Source organism: Mastigoproctus giganteus, chromosome 8 (assembly GCF_048544385.1).
Source record: "Mastigoproctus giganteus isolate SK-2022 chromosome 8, ASM4854438v1, whole genome shotgun sequence".
In the NCBI taxonomy this organism is placed as follows: domain Eukaryota; kingdom Metazoa; phylum Arthropoda; class Arachnida; order Uropygi; family Thelyphonidae; genus Mastigoproctus; species Mastigoproctus giganteus.
Genome location: NC_143582.1, coordinates 34,618,996 through 34,643,271, shown reverse-complemented (window position 1 = coordinate 34,643,271; position 24,276 = coordinate 34,618,996). Strand labels below are relative to the sequence as shown.

Sequence of the window (24,276 nt, the reverse complement as noted above, 5' to 3'; positions counted from 1 at the left end):
TTATCCGGCAGGCAGACAAATCAACCACAGAACACGCGAGTTACAGACATGATATACTTACACCTTATAGCAGGTGCGGACCATCCCAAGGGTGCAAGGGTTGTATTGTACCTGTGCGCCAACATTCAAGGAGCACCTGAAACTTATATACACATAGGGAGAAAATTTTAAAGGGGGAAACAACAAATTTTTATTGGCACCTGGACACCACATAATCTTGGAACGCCCCTGCCTTATAGCCTTGTTGCTTTAACACACACACACACACACACACACACACACACACACACACACACACACACACACACACACACTTGAAACCTGAGTCATAATTTCTGGCAATAAAAGTGCAATTTAAACTGTGTAAAGCTTCATTGTAAATTGTATAATTTTTAGTGAAACAATCTATTTATTCATTTATAAATTTTAAAAAAATCAATTTTTTTCACATTGGGAAGAGTGCCACCAGCAAAAGCCACTTGTGCTATGAGTTTGCCAAAATTTGTGTGGTTGCTTTGCTATAGAGATTAAAGTATCAAACAAAAAAAAAAAAAAATATATATATATATATATATATCTTTCTATCACAAGTACTTCTGGATGAAAACAAATCTTTTTTTTGAACTCTTCCCCCTCATAATTATAGTTTTTCAAAATTACTCATTTTATGTTACAATAAATTTCAGAACCTGACAAATCCTTTCAAAAATAAGTGCTAACAATAACGAAAAATATAATTTAAGTTTTAAATATTTCAAACACATACCTGCAAACAATAAAAACTACAAACTAACTGTTACACAAATATAGAAAAATAAGGGAGAAAAATGTAAAAATTAATTAAAATTCTAAATAATCAAAAATATTTTGACCCACTACATTTGTGTAACATGGTAGTTATGCATATTATTAACACACTTCATAAATTGAGAAAATACTCCATATATTATATATTAACAAATCAGGAGGTTTGAAAGTGGTTTATTATACAGTTTATGCTGAAGTTACATTTAAGTAAATATCCATTAACTTATGCAATGCCAATAACACAACAAGCCAGTCTGCCACCAGCATTTCCTGTTGTTTTACTTGATGGGGCACCACCTCTGCCAAGATCATCTTGGTTTTCATGAACCTATCAGAAAGTTTAAATTAAATAGTTAAAATTCCTTTCTTCAAATGTTTAATTTTAATGTAATCTTGTTAACACATTCACTGCCAAAACGCAAATTTGCATCAAAACATACTGCAATTTTTGTGCCTTAATGCAAATACACATCCATTCAACTGAAGTCACTAAAAGAGCACTGCAAAAGGAAAGGCATGTAAAATGAACAATTGAGTGATGTCGGCATATTGATTGACACATGTGTTATTGAGCCATGTGCCACGCCTCTGATCACAACTGCATCATGGCTGGGATTTTTCTTATTTAATCACTGTCTAGAGTGTTTTGAAAGACTGTATACTTGGTTCACAGTTTCACATGTTCTTTGCTTATGATGAAGTTATTTTATCTAGTTTAGTATTTTCCACAAGGGAAAAAAGGTAAAATTTTTTGAAGATTATGCTTGCTGAATTTCAGTTCTTCAGTTTATGAAAAACAAAAGACCATCCTTAGTCAGAAATTGGGCTAGCGTTTGTGGCATCCAAGGCAAAACCTTGTCATGGCACCCAATTCATATTGTATCTTAACATGCATATATATGCAGTAGTGCATCTAGCAACACCTATTTTAGGCGACACCTGTGGCCAGTGCCTCACTTGTGCACTCTTAGCACCAGACCTGTCCTTAGTATGTCTACTGATAAAATTTTTCCTAAACAGTGTTATCCTATAAAATTTTGCCCAGTAAAGGGATCCAGAGTCTGAAATTTTACCCAGTATAATGGATTCAGAGCCTGAAACAGGACTGAAAAGGAACAGGGATGGACAGCATGCTGAAGTTAATGACATTGAATCAGCTCCTTATAATATGTCATCTGATACCGAAATAGAATTCTATTCTAGTGATGCAGATTCTGAATCTCGTTCAAATGCAGCTGTTGATGTTTGAATGCTACAAACAAAAATAGTGCCTACTTGTTCCAGCATCTCAGAAAGTGCCCCAAGGCATGAGTGGCAACAAATGTGTTAACAATATTTTTATATGCATTCTCTAGTGGTGAAAACAAATTTTGTATTGTAATCATTAATTCAAACAGAAAAAAAAAAAAAAAAAATTATGCTTATTTATTACTACTTGGAATAAAAAAAAAAAGCAAAATGTTTTAGGAGGCCAGCAACAAATACATTCCGTAGGGGTGTATTATTAAATATAACCTGAGCAAGGCTTCAGTTGTCCACCAACTACCTTCTTTTTATGAAAACCCCAAACATAAAAGGTTGATCTGCTAAATACGCTGCTGTTTCGTGTATTCTCTTTATCTTGTGAACTCCTCTGACCATGTAGTCATTCTGGAGTATAAAAAGAAAATTTATTTTTTATTAGAACCTATAATATTTAGTGCAGAGCACAGGTTTACAGCAAAGGCAGAAAATACAAACTTGTTGACAGACTATTTTTGTAGATTATAATTTTTGGGGGAAAAAAAAATATATATATATATATATATATATATATATATATATATATTTTTTTTTTTTTAATATATATACAGAGAATAATATATATAAGTTACACAGAATAATGAAAGAGGTTTTGGACACACCACCCCACATGTGGAAATAATATTCCATAGCAGAGCAGATTTGAACAGATTGAGTAGTTTAGAGGAATGTGGATGGATAAGTGCAAATAGTCATAGCACAATCATAGCTGATTAGTCATATAGAAGTATAGGGTAATACCATGTTCAAATCTGCACAATGCCAAGAAACATGACAAAATGCTTATAAATAGTTATAAATTCTGTTACTTTCCAGAATACAAACATTTTATTTAAAAGCCTGCCAGGTAAAACCTGTTGAACAATTAACAGGTGCAATGTTGGCAGTACTAATGAGGATGCTGTTGCTGGATAACTGATGGTCTGAGCTGCTTAAATTTTTAGAACAAAGTCCCAGTATAACACAACTGCTTGTAGTGCTCTCCTGCTGCTAACATCCTTTCCTTCTGGTCTCAGGCGCCTCCATAGCCAGGTGGGCAGGAGCAGTGGTGCGTAGCACACGCTTCTTGATTAGACTGGGGTTCGAGCCCATGCCCACCAAATACGGAGGATGCAGAAAGGTCAGGGAATGACCACCGCATATCCCCGGAGCAATATGACCTTAGTTGCTAATGCTCCTAAAAGCCAAATAACATCTTCTGGTCTCATGGTCGGTCCTATGAAGTATTATGCATTTTTAACTTCTATTTTGCTCCTGTTTAAAACCTTTGTGTATTCAACTCATTATTATTATTATTAGCCCTATGGTGCAAGGAAGCCAGAGGCTTTTGCTGCACCAGCCAAAAAAAAAAAATTTTCTGAATTACCCCGAGAGAGAGAGAGAGAGAGAGAGAGAGAGAGAGAGAGAGAGAGAGAGAGAGAGAGAGAGAGAGAAGTAGAAGGGAATCACCAAGAAAAAGAAGAATGATGATATTCAGCTCAGGACCCCTGGGTGTGCCAAGCCCAAACTCACCAAATGTGAGCCCCTGGGGTTACTATTAACCACTGCTTCATAAAAAGTGCAATAAAAAAAAAAAAAAAACAATGTTATCTACCAAAATATTGAAGAAATATGGGGGGGAGAAAGCCCCCCTCGCCCAAAAAAAGCACTTCTACTTATAATACTTTCCGAGTTATAATATGCTTTGGAGCTAGTCCCTTTGAAAGTGCTATAATAGGAGTTTACTGTATAAATTAAAAAAAAATAAATAAATAAAAAAACAGCTGTTAAAAATGCATTCCCATCCCATATTTACAGTATTTCATCACTTTTGGTAAAAATTAATGCTGAAAAGTGTATTTAAAATCAATATGAGGCTAAGTTACACAGAAACTATATCATATGTGGAGGTATTGCCTTACCATAGACTTTCCAAGTTCAGATTTAAAATGCTATTACAGAAATAGCACTGTAGTTTGTTAATGGGAGCAATCTTGATTCAAAACAATTTATTTTTATCTTGCTCTAAAATAACCTTTATTCAAGATTTGTTATCTGAGACTTGCCCATCCACACACCTACTTGCCCTGGTGCATTATAGCCTGAGACACTAATGTGCCATAAAATCCTAAAACAACAAACCAACCTACTTGCCCATACATGAAGTTAACCTGCCAGTTTACAAATCTTGACATATTAGCTAGTATAATACATACCACAATTCCTCTTCCAGGAAGATTTTTATATAATGAAATCATGCGATCCTTTATATTGATAGAGGCAACACCAGCCTGAGATGCTTCTATGTTTCCAAGGTCACCAACATGTCTAAGAAAAATAAATTGTTTCATTTCAGATAACTGAAAGTTATTACTAGAAGCAAAACTTATCTTTTATCTAAAATTGAAAAATATTAATTAAAAAATTATTCTGTAAATTCTAAAACAAACTATTTATGAGGAGAGCCAAATGAAAACAAGTATTATGTTTTTAAACAATAATTGCTAATCTATTTTTTCAAAAAATCTCCACAGTTTAGGCACTTATCACTCCACATACCAAATTTTTTATACCCCACTCATAGAAGGCTTTTGGTTGATTGTTCATGTTAACTGATCAGTTCATTGTTTGGTCTTCTGAAACAATGAAAATTTCAAAGCAACAAACAAGTCAGGACTGTATGGAGGATGCTCACCCTCCAGTGTAGCTTCTAGATGATTGCTGTAGACTGTTGAAACATGTCATTGTGCATTGCCATGTAAGAAAATCACTGTCAGATAAACATTTAATTTTTTTTTGATGACATGTCACAGATTAGTTTTGCAAGTTGGCTGTTTCATCTCCAAGCACAAAATGACACAGCAGTGAGTCAAAGAACAGCAAGAGCATAAACATCTCAGCACCTTTAAAAGTTTTCAATTTCATTGGCTGTGGCAATAACTGATGTTTCCACCACGTCCCATGTAGTTTTCTCCCTGTTTCAAAGTGCATTCAGATGACTATAGATTTAGATATAAATCTATAGTCACTATGTGATTTAAGAATTCGTTTTCTTCTTCTTCATAACATATTAAGCGCTACAGACAATTCCAATAACAAATGTTCCTTTTCATTGTTGAAACACTTGGGAGACCTTCCTGTACCAAGGACAGATAAGTCTTCCTGTTTTGGAGACTGTTTTGGTGGGGTTAAGAGTATAAGAAAACAAGAGAGACTCTAAATGGAACCTGAGTAATCCAAATATCCCAATGGGTCATGTTTGAAAAAAATTTTTTTCAAGGAGAAAATAAAATCATTATTTCAGTTGTAGCAGCAAAGTTTACTTAACAACTTGAAGGGTTAATTTAGTAACATTTTAATTACTAATCTATAATTTCTGTACCAGAAGCATTATCTAAATTAATCTCTGTGAGCAAGCACTGATGACTGTCCTTAACAAATTTACCCAAACAAAATTAAATCTTATTATCTTATCTTATCTGCAGATTTTAACAAATTTGTTTGTTAAAAAAAATTTACTGGAAGCAACTATTTTTTGCAGCAGCAAAATATCAAAACTTCAGTTTAGAAAACTGAAAATTTCAATTTATTTCACATATGGATACTTCTATTTTGTTACCTCAAAAAACTAATTTTAATTCTGCAATGTGTTGTAAATCAATTATCTCTATCTTCAGATCTTTTTTTCATTACTTGGGTATTTTTCAAATCTAACTTTCAAAGCTAACATATTCATCAAATTTACATTAAAAAAAAAGGAAAAAAAAAAAAAATCCATTCCCAGGAATACAATTATATTAACAGTAGAAGGAAGAGATTGAATCACATTGGACCACTTCATGTCAATGGGGTAACTGTTGATGACTATGCTCAGGTTGCAGACAAATTGAATAGGCATTTTGCATTTACATTCACACATGAGGATTAGGGGAGAGGATACCAGAAGTTTATCAAACTCTAATGGGGAGCTAAATGATTTTATGAAAACTGAAAGGCAAGCTGTATATCATTGTATTCTGTATATCACTGACAAAATCTCATGAGCTGCCACAACAGCTCATGGGGTTATGTCAATGATATACAAAACTTTGCTAGCAGGTATAAGGAGGTGATTATCCCCTTGTACAAGGCCATGGTTAAGCCACATCTTGAATACTGTATATAGGTCTGGAGGTCTCACTTTAGGAAGGATGTAGACCTGCTGGAACAGGTGCAGAGAATGGCAACCAGATTGGTGGAAGGAACAAAAGGGTGCTCTTACTTAGAAAGAGCACCCTTTTGTTCACATTCATATTCTCTTTGTGATTAATATGAAAAACTAACAACATATTCAAATGTTAATTCCTCCACCTTTCATCCAAGAAATTTTGGGAGATTTCATCAGTTTGAGTTTATCTATAGGGCTGCATGAAGCTTTGTGGGGAGGAAACTGTGTATGGATTACCCAGGCCAGTCAGTCTTAAATGATCAAATCAACTGTCTGATATAACCCATCAAACCCTTAACAAAAATTATGACAAATGGGAACATCACGACCTAGCAGTTATCATGTTAGGAACAAATTCTGTATACAATACATTCAAATCTGTATTACACAACAAATATGCAGTACTAGAATGTGTCCTTGAGAGTAATTACAGATATTCTACCAGATGTCGGGGACTATACATACTGCGGTGCCAACTGACACTTTCATTAGGAATTAAAAATACTGATGAAACTAATATTTAGGTCATGACCATGAATTGCACACAGAATTTCAGTACATATCAGGTTGATCTTTGGTGATCAAATCCTCTGCTTCTTGATGTTGTGTCTATTACTAACCTTTGTTTACCTCTGGACAAAGAGGCATTTAAAAAAAAAAAAAAGTACTATTATATAAAATGGTTGGTTAAAATATTCAGAACACTGCATTTGAGATCATGAAGAAACAACTAAAAAGAGTTCCTAAAACCACTAAGTGCAGTGGTTTTAGAAAATTTTGACCATGCAGTTTTGTTGTTGTTATTAAACTCACAGGAAACTCATAGGAAACCCTACTCTCTTTGACTGAGATCACAACTAACTATAGCCCTAATTGAAGAGGCCTTCAAAAATTCCTCCATTACCTGATGGATTCGAATCCAGTCCTCTCCAATCATATGCAAATCTTGACTGACCACATAATATCATCACACTGAGGACATAAAATCAAACAAAAGATTAGTCTCATGTTGTCTATATGAAGACTGCTATACACCCCACATGTGAAATGCAGTGATAAGACTATTTCATTCAAGCTAGTACTGACCCTGTGTGCCTGCTAGTGTTGCCCTCTGACAGCACATAATTAGTTTCTGCACTCATCACTGAAATGCTTGGTCCCCCACCTTCAAACTTAGAATGCAACCCATGTGTCCTTTTGGCTGTGGGGCTTCTCAGGGACAAAGTATACTAGGAATTTATTCAATCTCTGCTGAATATAAAGCTAAATATCATAAAGATATATTGCCAACACATTTCTCAGTAAATGCTGCAGGCATCCGTGGAGCATGAAAATTTTAATTTTATTTAGAGTATTTTGATGTAAATGGTTCTTACATAAGAAGACATGAGAATGATGTGATATTTACCTATCTATGCAATCACTGCTTTATGGATGATTTTGGGAAATATTTTTATTTTACTGATAGCTTCTACATAATTTGGACCAAAAATCTCAGTGTGCTCCAATTACTTGTTTTTCTTTCTTCAGTATTCCAAATTGAGATATTGTACACATAAAATCTGAGAACATAAATAAACTGCTCTTTATTAATACAGTCTATTATGGTTATTTGGGACACACTGGGACTAGTGCATTTTGGCCTGATTAAGAGACTGCCCCAATTATCCGAAGTTTCACATAAATAGTTAAAAATACCATGTCCCCCCCGCCTTTTTACAATTGGTTCACTGTATAATCAAATCATGTTACGACGAACTCAACATAGTAAAGTACCGTTCACTATACGATGTGCAGTAAGCGCCGGTCATTGTGATCACGTTTGTGAATTGAATTTTAATTCTATTAAACAGCGATTCTAATTAGAGAAAATAGGCGGAATATTATCCACAGGCTATAAAAGTAAAGATATATTAAGCACAAATTTACCCTTTATTATCTTACCAATTAAAAAATTAAATGATACGTGAAATTCTGAAGAATGTACATGATAATCAGAATAATTAATATGTACTGTAATCAGGAGCGGATTAAGGTCGGTTGAGGCCCCGGGCGCAGAAGAAAATATTGGGCCCCTTAAAAAAAAAGAGAGACAGGGAAAATAAAAATACATGTTAACCATTTTTTTTTAAATAAATAAAAAAATATTATGTACTATTAATGTTTTATTTCCAATAAAATTTGAATATAATATATGTATAATATAATTAATAATAGCATAATGATAATAATCACAAAGTTTTGACTAATATGTTCAACTAATTTGTTGGGGTTTTGCGTGGGCCCTTCAGAAGTCGGGGCCCAGGGCGCGCCCGCCATTAAATCCGCCTCTGACTGTAATATGTACATACTAACTAAACTAGCTGACATTTCTGTTCACTGACATTTGTGGGTGAGGGTTAAAATTTAAAACAGGAAAAAGATAAGTAAATCAATAATAAAAAACATGGCACACACAAATTGCAAGTAATGTTGTTGTTTTTGGTTTTTAGGAGCATTAGCAACTAAGGCCATATTGCTCCGGGATATGCAGTGATCATTCCCTGACCTTTCCGTATCCCCCGTATTTGGTGGTGACGGGCTCGAACCTCGATCTAATCAAGAAGCGTGTGCTACACACTGCTGCTCCTTCCCACCTGGCTACGGAGGCACCCACACACACAAATTGCAAGTAATACAATACGTGCAAGTGAGAACGGAGTAGCAAATTACGAAGCTTTAAAAATAGGAATGAAGAGAAGATTCTGAAAATTATTTTTTTTTATATGATTGAAGATTCCATAGAAGCGTAAACACATTTTACCATAAATACCAACAGCTGGAATTCTGTGGGTTAATATCACAAATTCAATAAGATCGAGTTTACTATCAGTTTATGATAGATTTCACTAACACAGAAGCCCAATAAACAGGTGATTGCTAATTATTTTATGGTTGTGACCTCCAGAAATCCGACCGAACTACATGGTATGGTCGGAGACAATCGTAGGGTAATCTCCAGTGCTGCGGTCTCCTGCCCCAATTAAACGGCATTTTGTTCCAATTAAGCGAAGTAAACCCTGGCTATTTTCTCGATTGGTTTCTGTTTTTTTAAGATTTGCCCCGAATAAACGGCTGCCCTGATTAACCAGTGGCCCAAATAACCGAAATCCACTGTATTAGCTATATGGTGAGAGAGAGAGAAGGGAAGGGAAGGGAATCACCAAGGAACCTGGGTGTACCAAGTCAGATGTGAGCCACTGGGGTTATCATACACACAGCAACAATAAAATGTTCACTACAGAGTGGCAGCAATAAACCTGGGATGACAAAATTCTAATGCTGAATCTCAGGTCTTAAGTACTTTTGTTATTATTATTATTAGCCATATGGTGCAAGGAAGCATGAGGCTTATGCTGCACCAGCCAAAAAAGTTACCCTGAGAGAGAGAGAGAAGTAGAAAGGAATCACCAAGAAAGAGAAGAATGATGATATCCAGCTCAGGACCCTGGGTGTGCCAAGCCCATACTCACCAGATGTGAGCCCCTGGGGTTGATTTGCCTTCATATAAAAATTATTTCCTCATCAGTTCTGTCTTGATTTCTGATGCAAAAAGGCTCACGACAGCCATCTTTATAAATGCAAATTGCAATAAAAAACAACAGAAGCAAATAAATAATTGTTTTTCTTTGTGTCTCCTTAATTAAGAACTAACATACTAACAACTGTGTTCATCTGCTGATTCAATACCATTGCTGCTATACAAAACAATTATACACAAAATGCCAATTGGCATGAGCAGAATGATAATTTGTCCAGTTCTAAAAATGTAACAATCCAGTTCTGCTCCAAATGTTGTCACACTGTCTACTTCAACCAGCTTTGGAGTCAATTTATTCCAATAATTAACATGCTGCCAAAGGAAAACTTCATGAGATCTGATCTTCTAGGTGGTTCCCAGAATTATATATTTTGGTCTGCTTGTTCCACTTTCTGGGGTGAAAATAACCCTCCCCACTCATTCATTCTGCTTATTCTTTTAACTATCATTCAATATAAGGCATAAAATCCCTACATCAGGACATCAAATTAAAGATAAGTAACTATCGTTGAAGAACACAAACAATTAATACACAAATATGAATTACAAAGCAATACTTTAAATCTTGCCCAGTAGTACATCATGCTAGGTAGACTTGTTTAGTACAAATTCCACATTTGCCCTATATTGTTCCTATATCTGGAGAAGTATTCAAAAACTAGAAAATCCTAAAACTTTATTTAAAACAAATAAAATTTTTCATCCGCAAATCTGCCCCCTTTCTCTCTCACACAGACACCCTTGTCTGCTGCATGCCTAATTCATATCGATGGACATAAACTTTCTAAACAAAATTAAATTTATCAATTTATTCTAAACCAATCAAAGGAGTACAACAATTACTCAGCATCTTCCCTTGTTTCCAAACATTCTCAAATAATAAAAACTGGTTACCTGATTTCGTCACTTGGTGCTCCGTGATCTAGGCCAAATGGATTGTAATGAGCTCCCATACTGGTACATCCTACGTAATACAAAAATCTTATCAAAATTTTTAATTTAGAAAATTTAGTGACTGTAGTTGACAAATGCAAAACTATACATACTTAAGACATCTAGTAATAAAATTGTTTAAAGATAAAATGTCTGGAATATTGAACATTAGACATATTGAGCATTTCAATATCGATAATAAAATCCTTAATGAAATAAAATGAGCACAATAGTGTTCACTTTATTTTCACTAAGTTTTCTTTCTGAAAATAAAAGGCGTAAAAAATACTGCATTTTTTTTTTTAAATTTTTAATTAAAAACCAAAAAAATGCAGGTAGTAGTACGGCAGTCCATTAAGAAAAGATGAAATACTGGCATACTCCAAGCAGAATTCAAAACACCTGCAAGCCTTTTCAAGAAATTAAAAAGAAAGTTGACACCTGTCAAGTATAGTGCTGCCATGTTTGTAACAATTAGTGGCAGAGTTAATATATATAGTTAACAGAGTTATAAGTAGTGGCATAACTAGGGCGAGGCAGGTGGGGCACGTACCTTAGCCACCAAATTTGGGGGGGGTGCCTTTTTGATGATAAAAAAAATGCAAAAATTCCAAAAGAACAGTTTTCAAGGGGTGCCATTTTTTTTTTTTTTTTAATTTGCCCTGGGTGCCATCAACCCTAGTTATGCCACTAGTTATATGCAGTTATAACTTAAATTTCATTATTCACTATTATCTTTAATTTCGAATAATGTGCAGTTTCCTGACCACATCTAAACCTATTATAAAGATAGGTGGTAACAGCCATAATCAATTTTCAGTTTGGTTCCAAATTCAAAGCAGGTTTTCTTCAATTATTCATTTCTTCTGCTTACATTCTTTGGGTCAACCTTCAATCCAGCCTACGGCTGGATTGAAGGTTGGCCCAAAGAATTTAAGGCATAGCCAAGATTTTTTGTCAGCAGGTACATTCACATAAAAAAAAAAAAAAAAGGCACCTATTACCCAATGCTAAAAAGCATCACAATACCAGATTTCAGCATCAGGCAGTACAATGTACCTGCTGACCCTACCCTGGCTATGCCACTGCTTCATTCATCTACAATATTTCCAAAAAATTATTCCTTACAGAAATGGATATCCAATGTTAGCAAGTTTCTTTTTACTTCTCAACCCATCCATCATACTAGAATATTACAATCTCAACAAACCTTCACATGTGGGATTAACACGATACAAATACAAATAAAAAATAAATGTAAATAGGAGGTAAATAAAAAATTAAACTTACCATTAGTGAGATTTCCATACTGGTGGACATGAAATCCATGAAGGCCAGGAGTCAAGCCTGTTACCTCTCCAGTCACAGAGACTGGACTGTCTTCATTCTAAATTGTGAATGAAAAAAGTATTTTTGTAAATTCTTGCTCCAATTATGTGACAATGAACTACCTCAGTGGCAAGTCAAATTAAAAATCTCATAATTAAATTAATTGTTAAAATCAACTCTGATTTACTGATATAAGACAAAAGATAACAAAAAAAAAATAAAAAATACTTGAAACCAATACATTTATTGTATGTAATTTTATTTATTAACAATTCTAGTCTTTCTATAGTCTTTAACATATATCGGTAGTCAACTTTATATTATCAGATAACATCAGTATGATTATATCAACTCTTATCTTGGCAGGGTCTGGTGGACCTGCCAAGATGATGGCCTTAAGGCAGTTAAGAATTGATATAATTTAACATATATCAGCAGTAGTTTTTAGGGAATATCCCAGCCTTACAAAAATGTCTACAGCTAACTTGGTTACATATGCCAGATTTAGGTAGTTTGGAGCCCAGTACACATTTTACTGTCCAATAAACAAATTAAGAAAAACACTGGACACATAAATATCAGTGGTTTTTTTTACATTTTATAATTTCTTATTGTTTTATAAGTGTTAACTTAATTTCAGTTATAACTGCAGCTGTCTTCTTGAGTTTTAATAAATTTTGCAACCACTGTTTTTGTTTACTCAGAACTGTATTCTTAATTATTATTCACACGTTTTCTGAATAATTAACTTTTAACAGTTTCAATAAATTTCAATTTCTGTTAACAGAAAAGAAATATAACTTTGTAGGCTATTATAAATTACTTACTATGATCTATCCTTTTCCAATAAGACAATTCTCTCTCCCTCTCACTCCCGCTTTTATTCAATTTTTCCTTTTTTGCTTCAAACTTTCTTTCCTCGTGGGTGCCCAGTATTTTTATGGTAACCATCCCGAAAGATCACCGACTCAGAAGTACTGTAAATGAACAACGAAATCGGAAGAACTGCGCCTCAGTATATTGGACAGAAGAAATAAAATATTTTATAACATGTCTACCAACTTGTATATACATTATCCCTACAGCCCGCCCTTTCTACACCCTTTTAGTTAAGATTTCTCCGCGTCAGGTTCTCTTGTTGTTATTATTATTATTATACAGAGTCGTAAGATATCTTATTACTCTGTGTATTATTATTAGCTATATGGTACAAGGAAGCCTGAGGCTTATGGTGCGCCAGCCAAAAAAAAAAAAAAAAAAAAATTAACGAGTATTTATTCAAAACCCTATAAAAATGTGAACGAGTTAAAATAATGTAAATTTAAAAATTTTAAATAATTTATTTTAATGCTTTCATACAGTATATATATTTATCTCAATGAGTGCTTGAAATATGCGTCGCCTCTATTGCATTCAGCGTCACTCTCCAAAGTATTCTCAAGTTTCTTTTTTGATCAGACTGAAATACAGCAAGTTGCAGATAGTATACACACACTGGCCAAAAAAAAAAAAAACCCTTTGCATTAAGACACTCGCCCAGAGGCTCATATCTAATGAGTATGGGCTTGGCAAACCCAGGGTCCTGAGCTGGATATCATCATTCTTCTCTTTCTTGGTGATTCTCCTCTCTCTCTCTCTCTCTCTCTCAGGGTAACTGAGGTTTTTTTTGTTGGCTAGTGCAGCATAATAATAATAATAATAATAATAATAAATGCAGTAGATGCAAAGAAAAGTGACTTGGGGTGATCACTCGTTGCTTCGTTGAGTATAAAGACTACACAGACTGTTCGACTGCACTAATCTGAAGCAAGAATGGGGAAAATGAGTGATCCACCACACTTTGAAAAGGTATCGTATCACGTTTAGCAGGAGCCGCGATTCAAGAAACGAAAGACATAACTGGTTTCTCAAAAGCATCCAGCTCAAAGATTTTTAATGACTGGAAAGCGGTTCTTCCACATCTCAAAGACGTAAAGATGGCAGAAAAACAATACTTCAAGAGCGAAGTCGTAGTACTCGAAGGAGGAGGATTGTGCGAGAAAAATAGACCATCCAGTGTGCAGCAAATAACATCTGAATTCAACCAAGCTCGGAACTGCCCTATTTCACCACGTACAATGCACGGGGAATTGGAGAAATTGGGTGTCGGCAGTCGCCTGCCTATTCGAAAGCCACTGGTTTCAGAGAAAAACAAAAAATATGCTTGCACTGGTGCCGAGAACCTCGTTATTGGACAGTGAAACAATAGAAGAAAGTCACGTGGCCAGACAAATCACGATACACTTATGAATTGTTCTGCACTGATGGTAGGCAGAGAGTATGGCCAGAACAGTGGCGTAGCCAGGGTAGGCGCAGCAGGCACATTGCAACCCCTGATGGTACTATTCGGCAATGAAGTCTTCAAAACAGCCTGAATTCGTTTAGGCATGAATTGAACAAGATGCTGAAAACGTTGTGCAGGAATGGATTACCATGCAGACACGAGTGTGTCACACAGTTCCTTGAGATTCGACGGAGGTGTAGGCCTGCAGTGAACAGCTCTTTCCAGCTCATCCCAAAGATGTTCAATAGGATTGAGATCCGCGGACTGAGCGGACCGCTGCAGCAAAGAAAAGTCATTGCCATGTTCCTGGAACCATTCCATAGTGATTCGGGCTTTGTGCACCGGCGCGTTATCCTGCTGGAAGTAACCATCTGACTGAGGATAAACTGTCAACATGAACGGATGCACTTGGTCAGCAACGATGTTTAGGTACAGTGTGGCATTCAGACGTGAATCTATGGGTATCAGTGGACCCAACGTGTGCCAAGAAAACATTCTCCACACCATAACACTTCCCCCACCACCTTGCACAGTAGTCATCAGACATGATGGATCGAGGGATTCATGCTGTTTTCGCAAAATTCAAAAAAAAATAAAATAAATAAAAAAAATAAAATTATAATAATCCGGAGTTGACAAGTCACGGAATGTAGTGTCCATAATTCTTTTCAAGGCATGTACAGACCAAGAAATTCTTCCAACAGATTTCATAGATGAATTGGTTTATTTTTCACCTACTTCGAGCAAAGCAACAAATTGTGTGATAGCCTTTTGATAAAGTTCAGCAGTACCGTTTCTTTTAAAAACATTGGCCCAAGAATATGCTTTCATGATAGAGCACACCACACTCAAATTTTAATTAGGTGCTAGGGTGTTCAAAATTGTTATGGGGATTCACTCAACTCAAGATGTGATTGTTATAACTGACAAGACAATGAAACCACGCCTTGTCAGACAGAGAGAGAGAACAAACTAAGGTAGAGATGTTCTAGGCCCTAGGGCAAGAGTGCCAAATTCAAAAATATTCAGAGGTCAAGAAGCGGTTCTAGAGTGGCTCACGGGCCGCACTAGTTGCAAACAGCTATCAGTGGCATTATTCAGCAAAATATATTAAAAATAGTAATAGGTAATATTACTATTATTTAATTTAATTTAATTAGGTAATATTAAATAATAGTAATGGAGGTATGTGATGCAAGAAAGCAAGCTTATGCAGCATCAGCCAAAAAAAAAAAAAAACAATTTCACACATCCATTCCCTCTAAAAGGTTGTCCAGTTCCTTCCTGAATTTATTTAAGCTATCAACTTCCACGACAGATGAAAGTTTGTTCCAACAATTAACCACCAGCTGGCTAAAGTCAAATTTCGGCAAATCTATTCTACAACTGTCTTTCCTCAAATTTGAATCTATGCCCCCTCAGGTTCGTAATCTGAGCAAGCGGAAGAATCCCATCAGAATCCAGCGTGCTCAACCCATTCAAGGCCTTCTACACCTCAATCAGATTACCTCGCAAGTGCCTAATTTTTGCGCAAGTATAATTATTTTATCCTTGCGTAAAAATATGCCATCTCACAACCACAATATTTATGAAGGTTTGCATGACTTATGAATTTTATTGAAATTTTATATTTGTATATCTTCTTTACACAAAAAGTTGTTTCGCATTAGTATCCAGTATAGGAACTGTTTCGTTCCTTTCAAAAAGGAATCAAAATGACAATATTTGTATGCAAGATTTTATATACAAACAAATATATAAGAAAATTTCTTGGTATTTCAGAGAGAATCTTCAATTACAGTTGATTTTTGGAGGTGTCAATAAATTTCATTAGTTTACAACTCTGCTTTCATCTATTATTTTACAAGGATCATTGGAAGTGTTTACAAACAAGATTAAATTTACATGATTATTTCACCAGAAAGTGCTGCCATCTACTGCAAGTTCTAGTAATTTCGAATAGTTCGGATTCTTCGAACTGTTGCGACAAGCTATTTTTTCTTTTCACATGAAAATTGATGAATACAGTGTTAAGAAATGAATATCGGGATATTTTCCAACCTTAACTTTATAAAAATGCACATTTAGATCCTTTTGGAAAAATGGGGTAAGAAAAAACTATTTAAGCGCGGCTGGGTGTGTTCAAAACCTACCAGTGGCGTAGCCAATATTTTTTATGGGGGAAAGGAGAGTGGGTAGCTTTTTCATTAGTAGCTTTTATGAGGCTTTATCCTCCTCGCCCGCTTGGGTGCACATATAGTACACGCTATACACAACGATTTATCATTAGATAATAAGCACAGATACTGATGACAAATCTAACAGTAGTAAAATCTAACAGTAGTAAAATCGAAGCCCAATACATGCTGCTCTACTGTGATCTCTAGGCCCAAGCTGAGGAAGAAAAAAAAATAATAATAAAAATAAAAGATAAACTAAACACGCTATACAAGTAATGACCAACTTTATTTACTTTTACGTGATTATGCCCAAATTATACTTGGCTATTCATTTTTTTTTCCTTTTTAAAACTTATTAAAATCGACAGCAGTAAGAAGAGGTCAGAGTTTGAATTCCATCAGAGAATGAAGGAATAGCTAAAGGCCTCTTCAAACGGTAGTTAGCTGATCTCACATTTGCACGATAGAACTCATGAACTTATATACCAAGCCATAAGCCTATTTAATAAGACTGTTCAAGAGCTTTTAATTCAAATAGCTAGCACACATAGTAGAGACACCTTCGTAAAGTGAGAAAAGATAGTGGGGCCTGTATGGCAGTCCCAACCCTCTTGGGCATATGCTCTAACAACTTCCAGAAAAAAAAACTGTAATAGTAGGAGCACCTGAGAATTACCTCATCTACCGTTGTGTGCTATGTCTATTAAAAGTACGTGTGTTCTCTGGTCAGTTTGCCTATTTTACTAGACAAAAAATCCGAGTTTCCGAGGGAGGAGAACTTGTTGTCCACGCCTGAGACCGACTAAGTCAGCCACACAGTGAAAAATGTCCATAATAGTCCTCGCGTCACTTACAGGATTCGAATTCGGACCTTTTCCACTTCTTGTGGGAAGGACGGTAATTACAGCTACTGTGATACTGCAAAGACTAACGACTTCCGGTAAGTGCCAGTCGGAATTCGCCTCCATTCCATTCTCTATTAATTAATGTACTGACAGAACCGATTTCTAAGGTCATTTTGGTACAGCTAAATACGGCGTTCAAATTTGTCCTACAGGTGTTCAGTGGTGATTAAAGTCCGCCAGCCCATCTTCTCTATGTCATTTCCACAAACTGGTCCTATACAACCCTTGCTACATAAAATGGAACGCTGTCATGCTGATATATTGAGCCCGTTTAAATAGTAGGTCATGGCCTTCACTGTTTCAGCACTACCACAAACTGACCAAGTCCAAAACAGCTGAAACAATAACAGTCCCAAACCATCAGACCGTGTCTCCTAAGAATCATTGTCCAGACCAGCGTTTCCCGAACTTGTTTAGTTACAGAACACTTTTCATCTCACAATATATTTACGGAACACAAGTTTAGCGGGATCCAAAGAACTGTTTGCTAATATAGTATTTTCAACGTAATGACCAAGGGGAAATCAAAAAAGTTCGCTACATACAAAATTTCGCTATACAGAAGTTCGTTAAAGAGAGGTCCGAATGTATTTTATTACATAGGACGCATATGCATCAGGAGCATCTTTATTTCCAACGCATGTAAAGCCGAAAAATATGTGTATATATGTATATACACACACATATTTATTTATATAATATTAAAAAATATGTTATATGATAGTTATTACAATAATATAACTATAAACAAAATTACAATTCACAATGCAAATTATATATATAATTTTATTATTCATATAGAGGTACTAAATAAACATCAATTATAGATCACCACAAATTGAAAAAGGTACCGCACCTTTTTATAACAAAATAAATATATAAATTTAAAAAAATTAAATAACTTAAAAACCCAAATTACGTGGCACCCCTGGAATGTTGTTGCGGCATCCCGGTTAAAAAGCACTGATCCAAATCGAACTTCCCTGAACGATGGATTGGTCGCGGTGGTCCTGTTCATTGGCCACCAGGGTTTCCAGACCTCACTCTGTTAGCTTTTTGTTTGTGGGGGTGGATGAAAAGCGCAGTATACAAAGACAAGGTGAATACAAGAGACTAATTGCTCGCTCGCATTTTAGATACTGCTGTCCTCATAAAGGAACGCCAAGACGACCTCAGAAGAACAAAACATCATATTACCACAAGAGTTGCAAAGTGCATTGAGGTTGGCGGTGGGATTTTCGAACATTTATTGTGAACTGTAAAAAATTTGTCAATTATTTGTGTTTTGTGTCATTCAAAGAGTCAATATATACAAACAATAAGTCATTTATTGTTCTTTAATACCTCTCATAATGGTTTTGTGCGCGCCAGTTTCAAACAGCTGTATCTTCGTATCCATTGAGAATTGGACACACGTTTATATGAACTTTTTTTATTCAGAATAATCGATACTATAATCTCCCAAAATATTTATCTTGTATAAGCTTGCTTTTTTTGCTCCTGAATCACCCTGTATAAGCTTGCTTTTTTTTTTTTGTATCATATGCCTCTACTAATGCTAATACCTGGTGCACACGCCGACGGACGCTCGCGTATGTGGCGCAAGCTACACGAGCTCATGGATCCATCGTGCATGGTGCCCACTATCCAGACAGGTGGCGGTGGTTGCTTAATATGGGGCATGTTTCGCTGGCAAGAACTAGAACCCCAGGAGCGTATGCACCAACGTTTCACTGTTGAGGTCTACCGGCAGCTCTTCTGTCTGCACCTTTTTTTCGGAGAGAAATGGATCCTCCAAGACCCGTTTGACTTCCAATGAGCCGTGTCGCTGGGCGCGCACTACGCACGAATGGTTCGAGGAAGTGAAGATTCACCCATTTTGATTGATCTCCAAATTCGCCTGATTTCAATCTTATTGAATGCCTGTGGGATGTTTTGGTATAGGAAGTGAGGCATATTGACACGCATCCGTTATCTATTCCGACAACGTGGAAAGCCTTGAAGGCAGCATGGCTGCATATACTTACGCACGTCTTTAAACATCTAGTGGAGTTAATGCCTTGGCGAATAGCGGCTGTTATCCGTGTGAACGGTGGCCCAACATAGTACAGTATTAGGTAGTTGAGCATAATTCAGTGATCACTGAGTGTATAGTGCAGTGGTTTTCAACCGGGTTCCACGGCACCCTAGGATGCCGCAACAACATTCCAGGGGTGCCACGTAATTTGGGTTTAAACTACTTAAACTTATTTTTTTTTAAAATTTATATATTTATTTCATTATAAAAAGGTACATCCTCGTCTTACCTATGTGAGTTAGGATCTTCTGTGCTTACCACTATAAAAACTAACAAGAGGAAAAGACTAGAAATGATTGAGGAAGAAATGAGAGTATGTCTCTCCAATAATTTCACATAATATCAAAAAGATCTTCGAATCACACCAGTCACAAATATCTCATTGAAAAGTTATGTAAACCAAGTGTTTAAATACCTTCCATTGTACGGTATCTTTTTAATTTTGTAGTGATCTATAATTGATGTTCATTTAGTACTTATTTTTAAAGAATAAAATTATTATATAAGTACTATATAATTTGTATCATGAATTGTAATTTTGTTTATAATTATATTATTATAATAACGATCATACAATATATTTTTTTAATATTAGATACATATATACAGAGAGAAAAGAATCGGATCTAACGGGCAGAAAATTAAGTGGGGTGCCACAAAATAAAATAAATTACTTAAGGATGTCATTATTCAAAAAAAAGGTCGAAAACCACTGGTATAATGGTATGTTTAAGCCAAGTTATATGCCATTTAATTGATCACATGGCTAGCACACTTGTTATGATCGCTACTTCCGTATAATTATCGATGGGAGGAATTTTATTTGGCTTTTTTCTAACCACATCCTAGTTAGTTCGCCTTAGGTGTAAGTTGTATGGTTTGTACTGAAGGTAAATAGTTTTTCATCCGGTAAAAACTACAGAATACATACAGTTTCCAGCCATTATATACCAACGCCCGTTGGCCTTAACTGCTTTAATGGTAAATCCTTAAACACAACAAAGACAACTTTATGGGTAACAAGTCACTGGCATGGTGACCTTCGGCACTTTCAGAGACAGTTACTGATACGTAATGTGGCATGATCAAACACACACGCAATACCAGAATCTTGACGACTGGAGGTTCTTGCATCAGCTAAATATTATTACCTTCCCGGTAATATTAACAATGATTTCGCATATGATCTCTGAAATTAAAGAGGATCTGAACCAAACGACTGGATAAACCCGTATAAGTTCAATCATCCACCTCGATACTCTGGACTGCGGGTTACTTATCTTTCGATCTTAGCTATTGTGTAAAAGTTTTCTCAGTCTTTATTTTTATGAAATTATTTGTTTCAACATCAAACAAACCGATATCTGCACAAATATAGGAGTGATGCAATATTTAACTTTATTTTTGTATTAAAAAGGTGTTAGCTGCCCCTCCTCCTTTTTTCGGGGGGGAGCTAAGTTTCCAAGGTACAAGTGTTTAATGACGTTGAACGAACAGATAAACAGAAGGAATCAAATCATCCTGTGAGCAATGCAGCGAATTTACAGTTTTTAAAGCTGATATACCGTAAGCAATTAATAGCAAAATTTTAGTATTCGAAAGTAATTCATACTAAGAATATTCAAATTGTGCTCTATTCTATTTTCATTCCTTAAATTAAAAAGGCTAATTAAGATTAAAATTAATAGAAAAATCAGTATTAGTATTATAAAAGTTCTATGTCTTTAAGTGTGGCCTCCAGACCTGAATACAATGTTCTAAATACAGCTCGTCATCTTTGGGAAGGTAACTTTCCAAGGTACAAGTGTATAATGACATTGCAGGAAACAGATAAACAGAAGGAAGCAAATCATCCTGTGAATAATGCGCTGAATTTACAGTTGACAATTTACAACTGAAATACTGTAAACAATTAATAGCAAAATTTTAGTATCCGAAAATAATTCTTACTAAGAATATTCAAATTGTGCTCTATTCTATATTTCTTTCCTTAAATTAAAAAAGGTTAATTAAGATTAAAATTAACAGAAAAATCAGTATTAGTATTATAAAAGCTACGTCTTTCTTCAAGTGTGGCTTCCAGACCTGAACACAATTTCCTAAACACAGCTGTCATCGTCTTAGACGAAGGGACATATTAAGAGTTGCATTCGCCAGCCATCAATAACAAGGAGCATCCAACTGATGAAAAGTCAAATTAGAAATTTTCGAATCGTAAAAACTGCAAAAAAAATCATCCTGTTTCATATGAAGTGCTATCTTATGGAGATTAAAATTGATCTTAAATTCAAGCATTGCTTACTTATTGTAAAACTGATAAGAGCTCTTCAATTTCATGACTCAAGAAAGTGTTTGAGCAGATGACCAAAATAGCAATTCCAGTGATTCTCGATAAGTCAGCAGGAAAACCAAATGTAATATTTAGAACAAGTACTATACAAAAATGGCTGATGTCAATGTAATGACAACGACAAGCCTAAATGTTTTGTGAATGCATAAGCATTGTTTGTAAAAACAATGTTAAGATTATCACTTTATGATTTCTATTATGTGAACCAAAATAAATAAAACTCATACTGTTGCTACTGGATCAAAATATTTACGTCAACAATATTTCTATTTACTAAAGTTGTCTGTAAATAATATTAAAGACTTGCTAATTATTTATTTCATTACTTAGTTTTTATTCACTTATTATTTATTTTTAATTGATTTTCGACGAGTTTAACATTATCAGTATGAAATTTTATTTATTTAATTATGGAAATTCGTATTTTTTTATGGATTTTTAAAGTTCGACTATTTTAGCGAGGCTATTAAACATTTAATTCAACGCACGATTTAGTTACATTTTATATACTACACGTAAGTAAATAAATTATTTACTATAACTAACTATAGACTAACTAAATAAAATAAATAAACTAACTATACGTACAGATTAAAATACGAAACCAAACTATTTACCAATTGATTAAATAAACATCGGAATTAACGCATGATTATGTGTATAAAATAAATTAAAACATATAATAAGATAAATACATGCTCACACATTTTAGATGATAAAAACTGAATTACGCCATTGCAAATTAAATAACATTTTAACTGCAGTTTTAAATAAATGACGCACTCCATTCATAGTGCGAAAATTTAACAAGTATTTAATTTATGAACCAAAATTTAAAAAAAAAAAAAAATGCATTTTAAACTTGTTGGCTTTGATCTGTGATTGAGTGTTGCTTACCTCCTGGGTGAAACGAATCGTACCCCTCACTCCGTTTCCGTAGCCGAGTACACAAACGCCTTCCAACTGCGCAGAACTTGTTTCGAAGCAGAATGTGACACACAATAAAAACAAGTAAGCTATAAGTTGTCCTGCCATCTTGAAAAAGTGTGCTGCTGCTGTTATCTTCACTGTCGTTTATATACTGTATAAGCTGCGTATCTTTGGAGTCCCGCTGATTTCGTCAAACGCGTCATTTTTACGTTTTATTACGTCCCACTTATTAAATACAAATCACTGCTGGTTTCGTTTCAAGGATTTGCGTAACTCTTATAGAAATCAAAACCCGTTTCGGGAGCGAGGTGTATATATGAAGGTATATAATTAAAGAACTATTTCATTTTTTCTACTTGCTAAGTTGTCATTATCTCAATAAGTTTTTACAGCAGCGGTTTGCAATTATTATTATCTTTTTTTTGTTACGATTGTACAGTTATATGAATTTAATACAGCTTGAATATCTCAACCAGAGGACGGCCCCAGATAGGGACTAAAAGGGCTATATCCCCTTATCAAAACAATGCGGATTTCTTTTATTGCTACATGATAACCGTAAAACTGTTTTAGTCTTCCCCCCACCTAACTGCTTTGTTAGGTGGGGGAAAGACTAAATTTTGGGAGTGTCCCTGATCTCAACGGTTCGCTGCGATGAATACATCCAAGTATACCTAGGTAGGCTCCTGATCAGGGTAATGGCATTGATTTTCATCACCAAGAGTTGCCTCAGTCTGATATTTACAACTAGAAACGCAACTTCGATTTTTAAAGCTCAGATATCGTAAAGGGACCTCCATGACTGCTTTAAATTACATATTTCAGAAGCCCGTGGGATTTTTTTCAATAGGATGGTTACATCACTAATGAGAATATTGCAAGTTTCCATGATTTAAAAAATAAAGAAGGAAAGGAAACTACACCTAACCCGAGACCTGCTCATTCTATGCTGGAGGGAAAATGCCTCTATAGAGAATGCTTCCGGTCTACGACAGCAATCGAACTTTAAACATTTTTCGGACTAGTAACGACTGTCGTACCCGAGCAGTGCTGTCACGGAGGACATATTACCTTCAAGTTTAAACCCCCACCACCTCGGAAAAAGGTGAAGTGAATGGCTACCATAAGGTTCGCCACCGAGGAGAGGCGTGCAAAAACCCAAGGGCTAGAAGATTGGTATAGTATGGCATGGTTATTAAAGAGAACAGTAAAGGTGCGTTTTCCAAGGCTTAAAAGGTTCCCAAATCCTAACAAAGGAGTTCTGATAATCCAGGTAAGGAGATCCTCCTCTTTGCTGTCCTTTTTCTCAAAATTAATTCTCGCGCCTGGCCCATTGGGAGGATGCGTTCTAAAATCATACAGGAAGGGGGGAAG

The 24,276-nt window shown here is 35.3% G+C and overlaps 1 protein-coding gene across 1 annotated transcript; it reads right to left on the bottom strand.

Moving 5' to 3' along the window:
• Nucleotides 1-965: 965 nt before the first annotated feature.
• Nucleotides 966-23,057, bottom strand: LOC150081435 (superoxide dismutase [Cu-Zn]-like). The gene is made up of 5 exons (XM_090379837.1): nt 22,870-23,057; nt 12,099-12,195; nt 10,770-10,839; nt 4,305-4,416; nt 966-1,135 (listed from the first exon to the last, which is right to left on the bottom strand). The coding sequence occupies exons 1-5, from the start codon at nt 23,005-23,007 to the stop codon at nt 1,031-1,033; spliced, it is 522 nt and encodes a 173-aa protein (XP_090235963.1). The 5' UTR covers nt 23,008-23,057; the 3' UTR covers nt 966-1,030.
• Between the last annotated feature and the right edge of the window lie 1,219 nt (nt 23,058-24,276).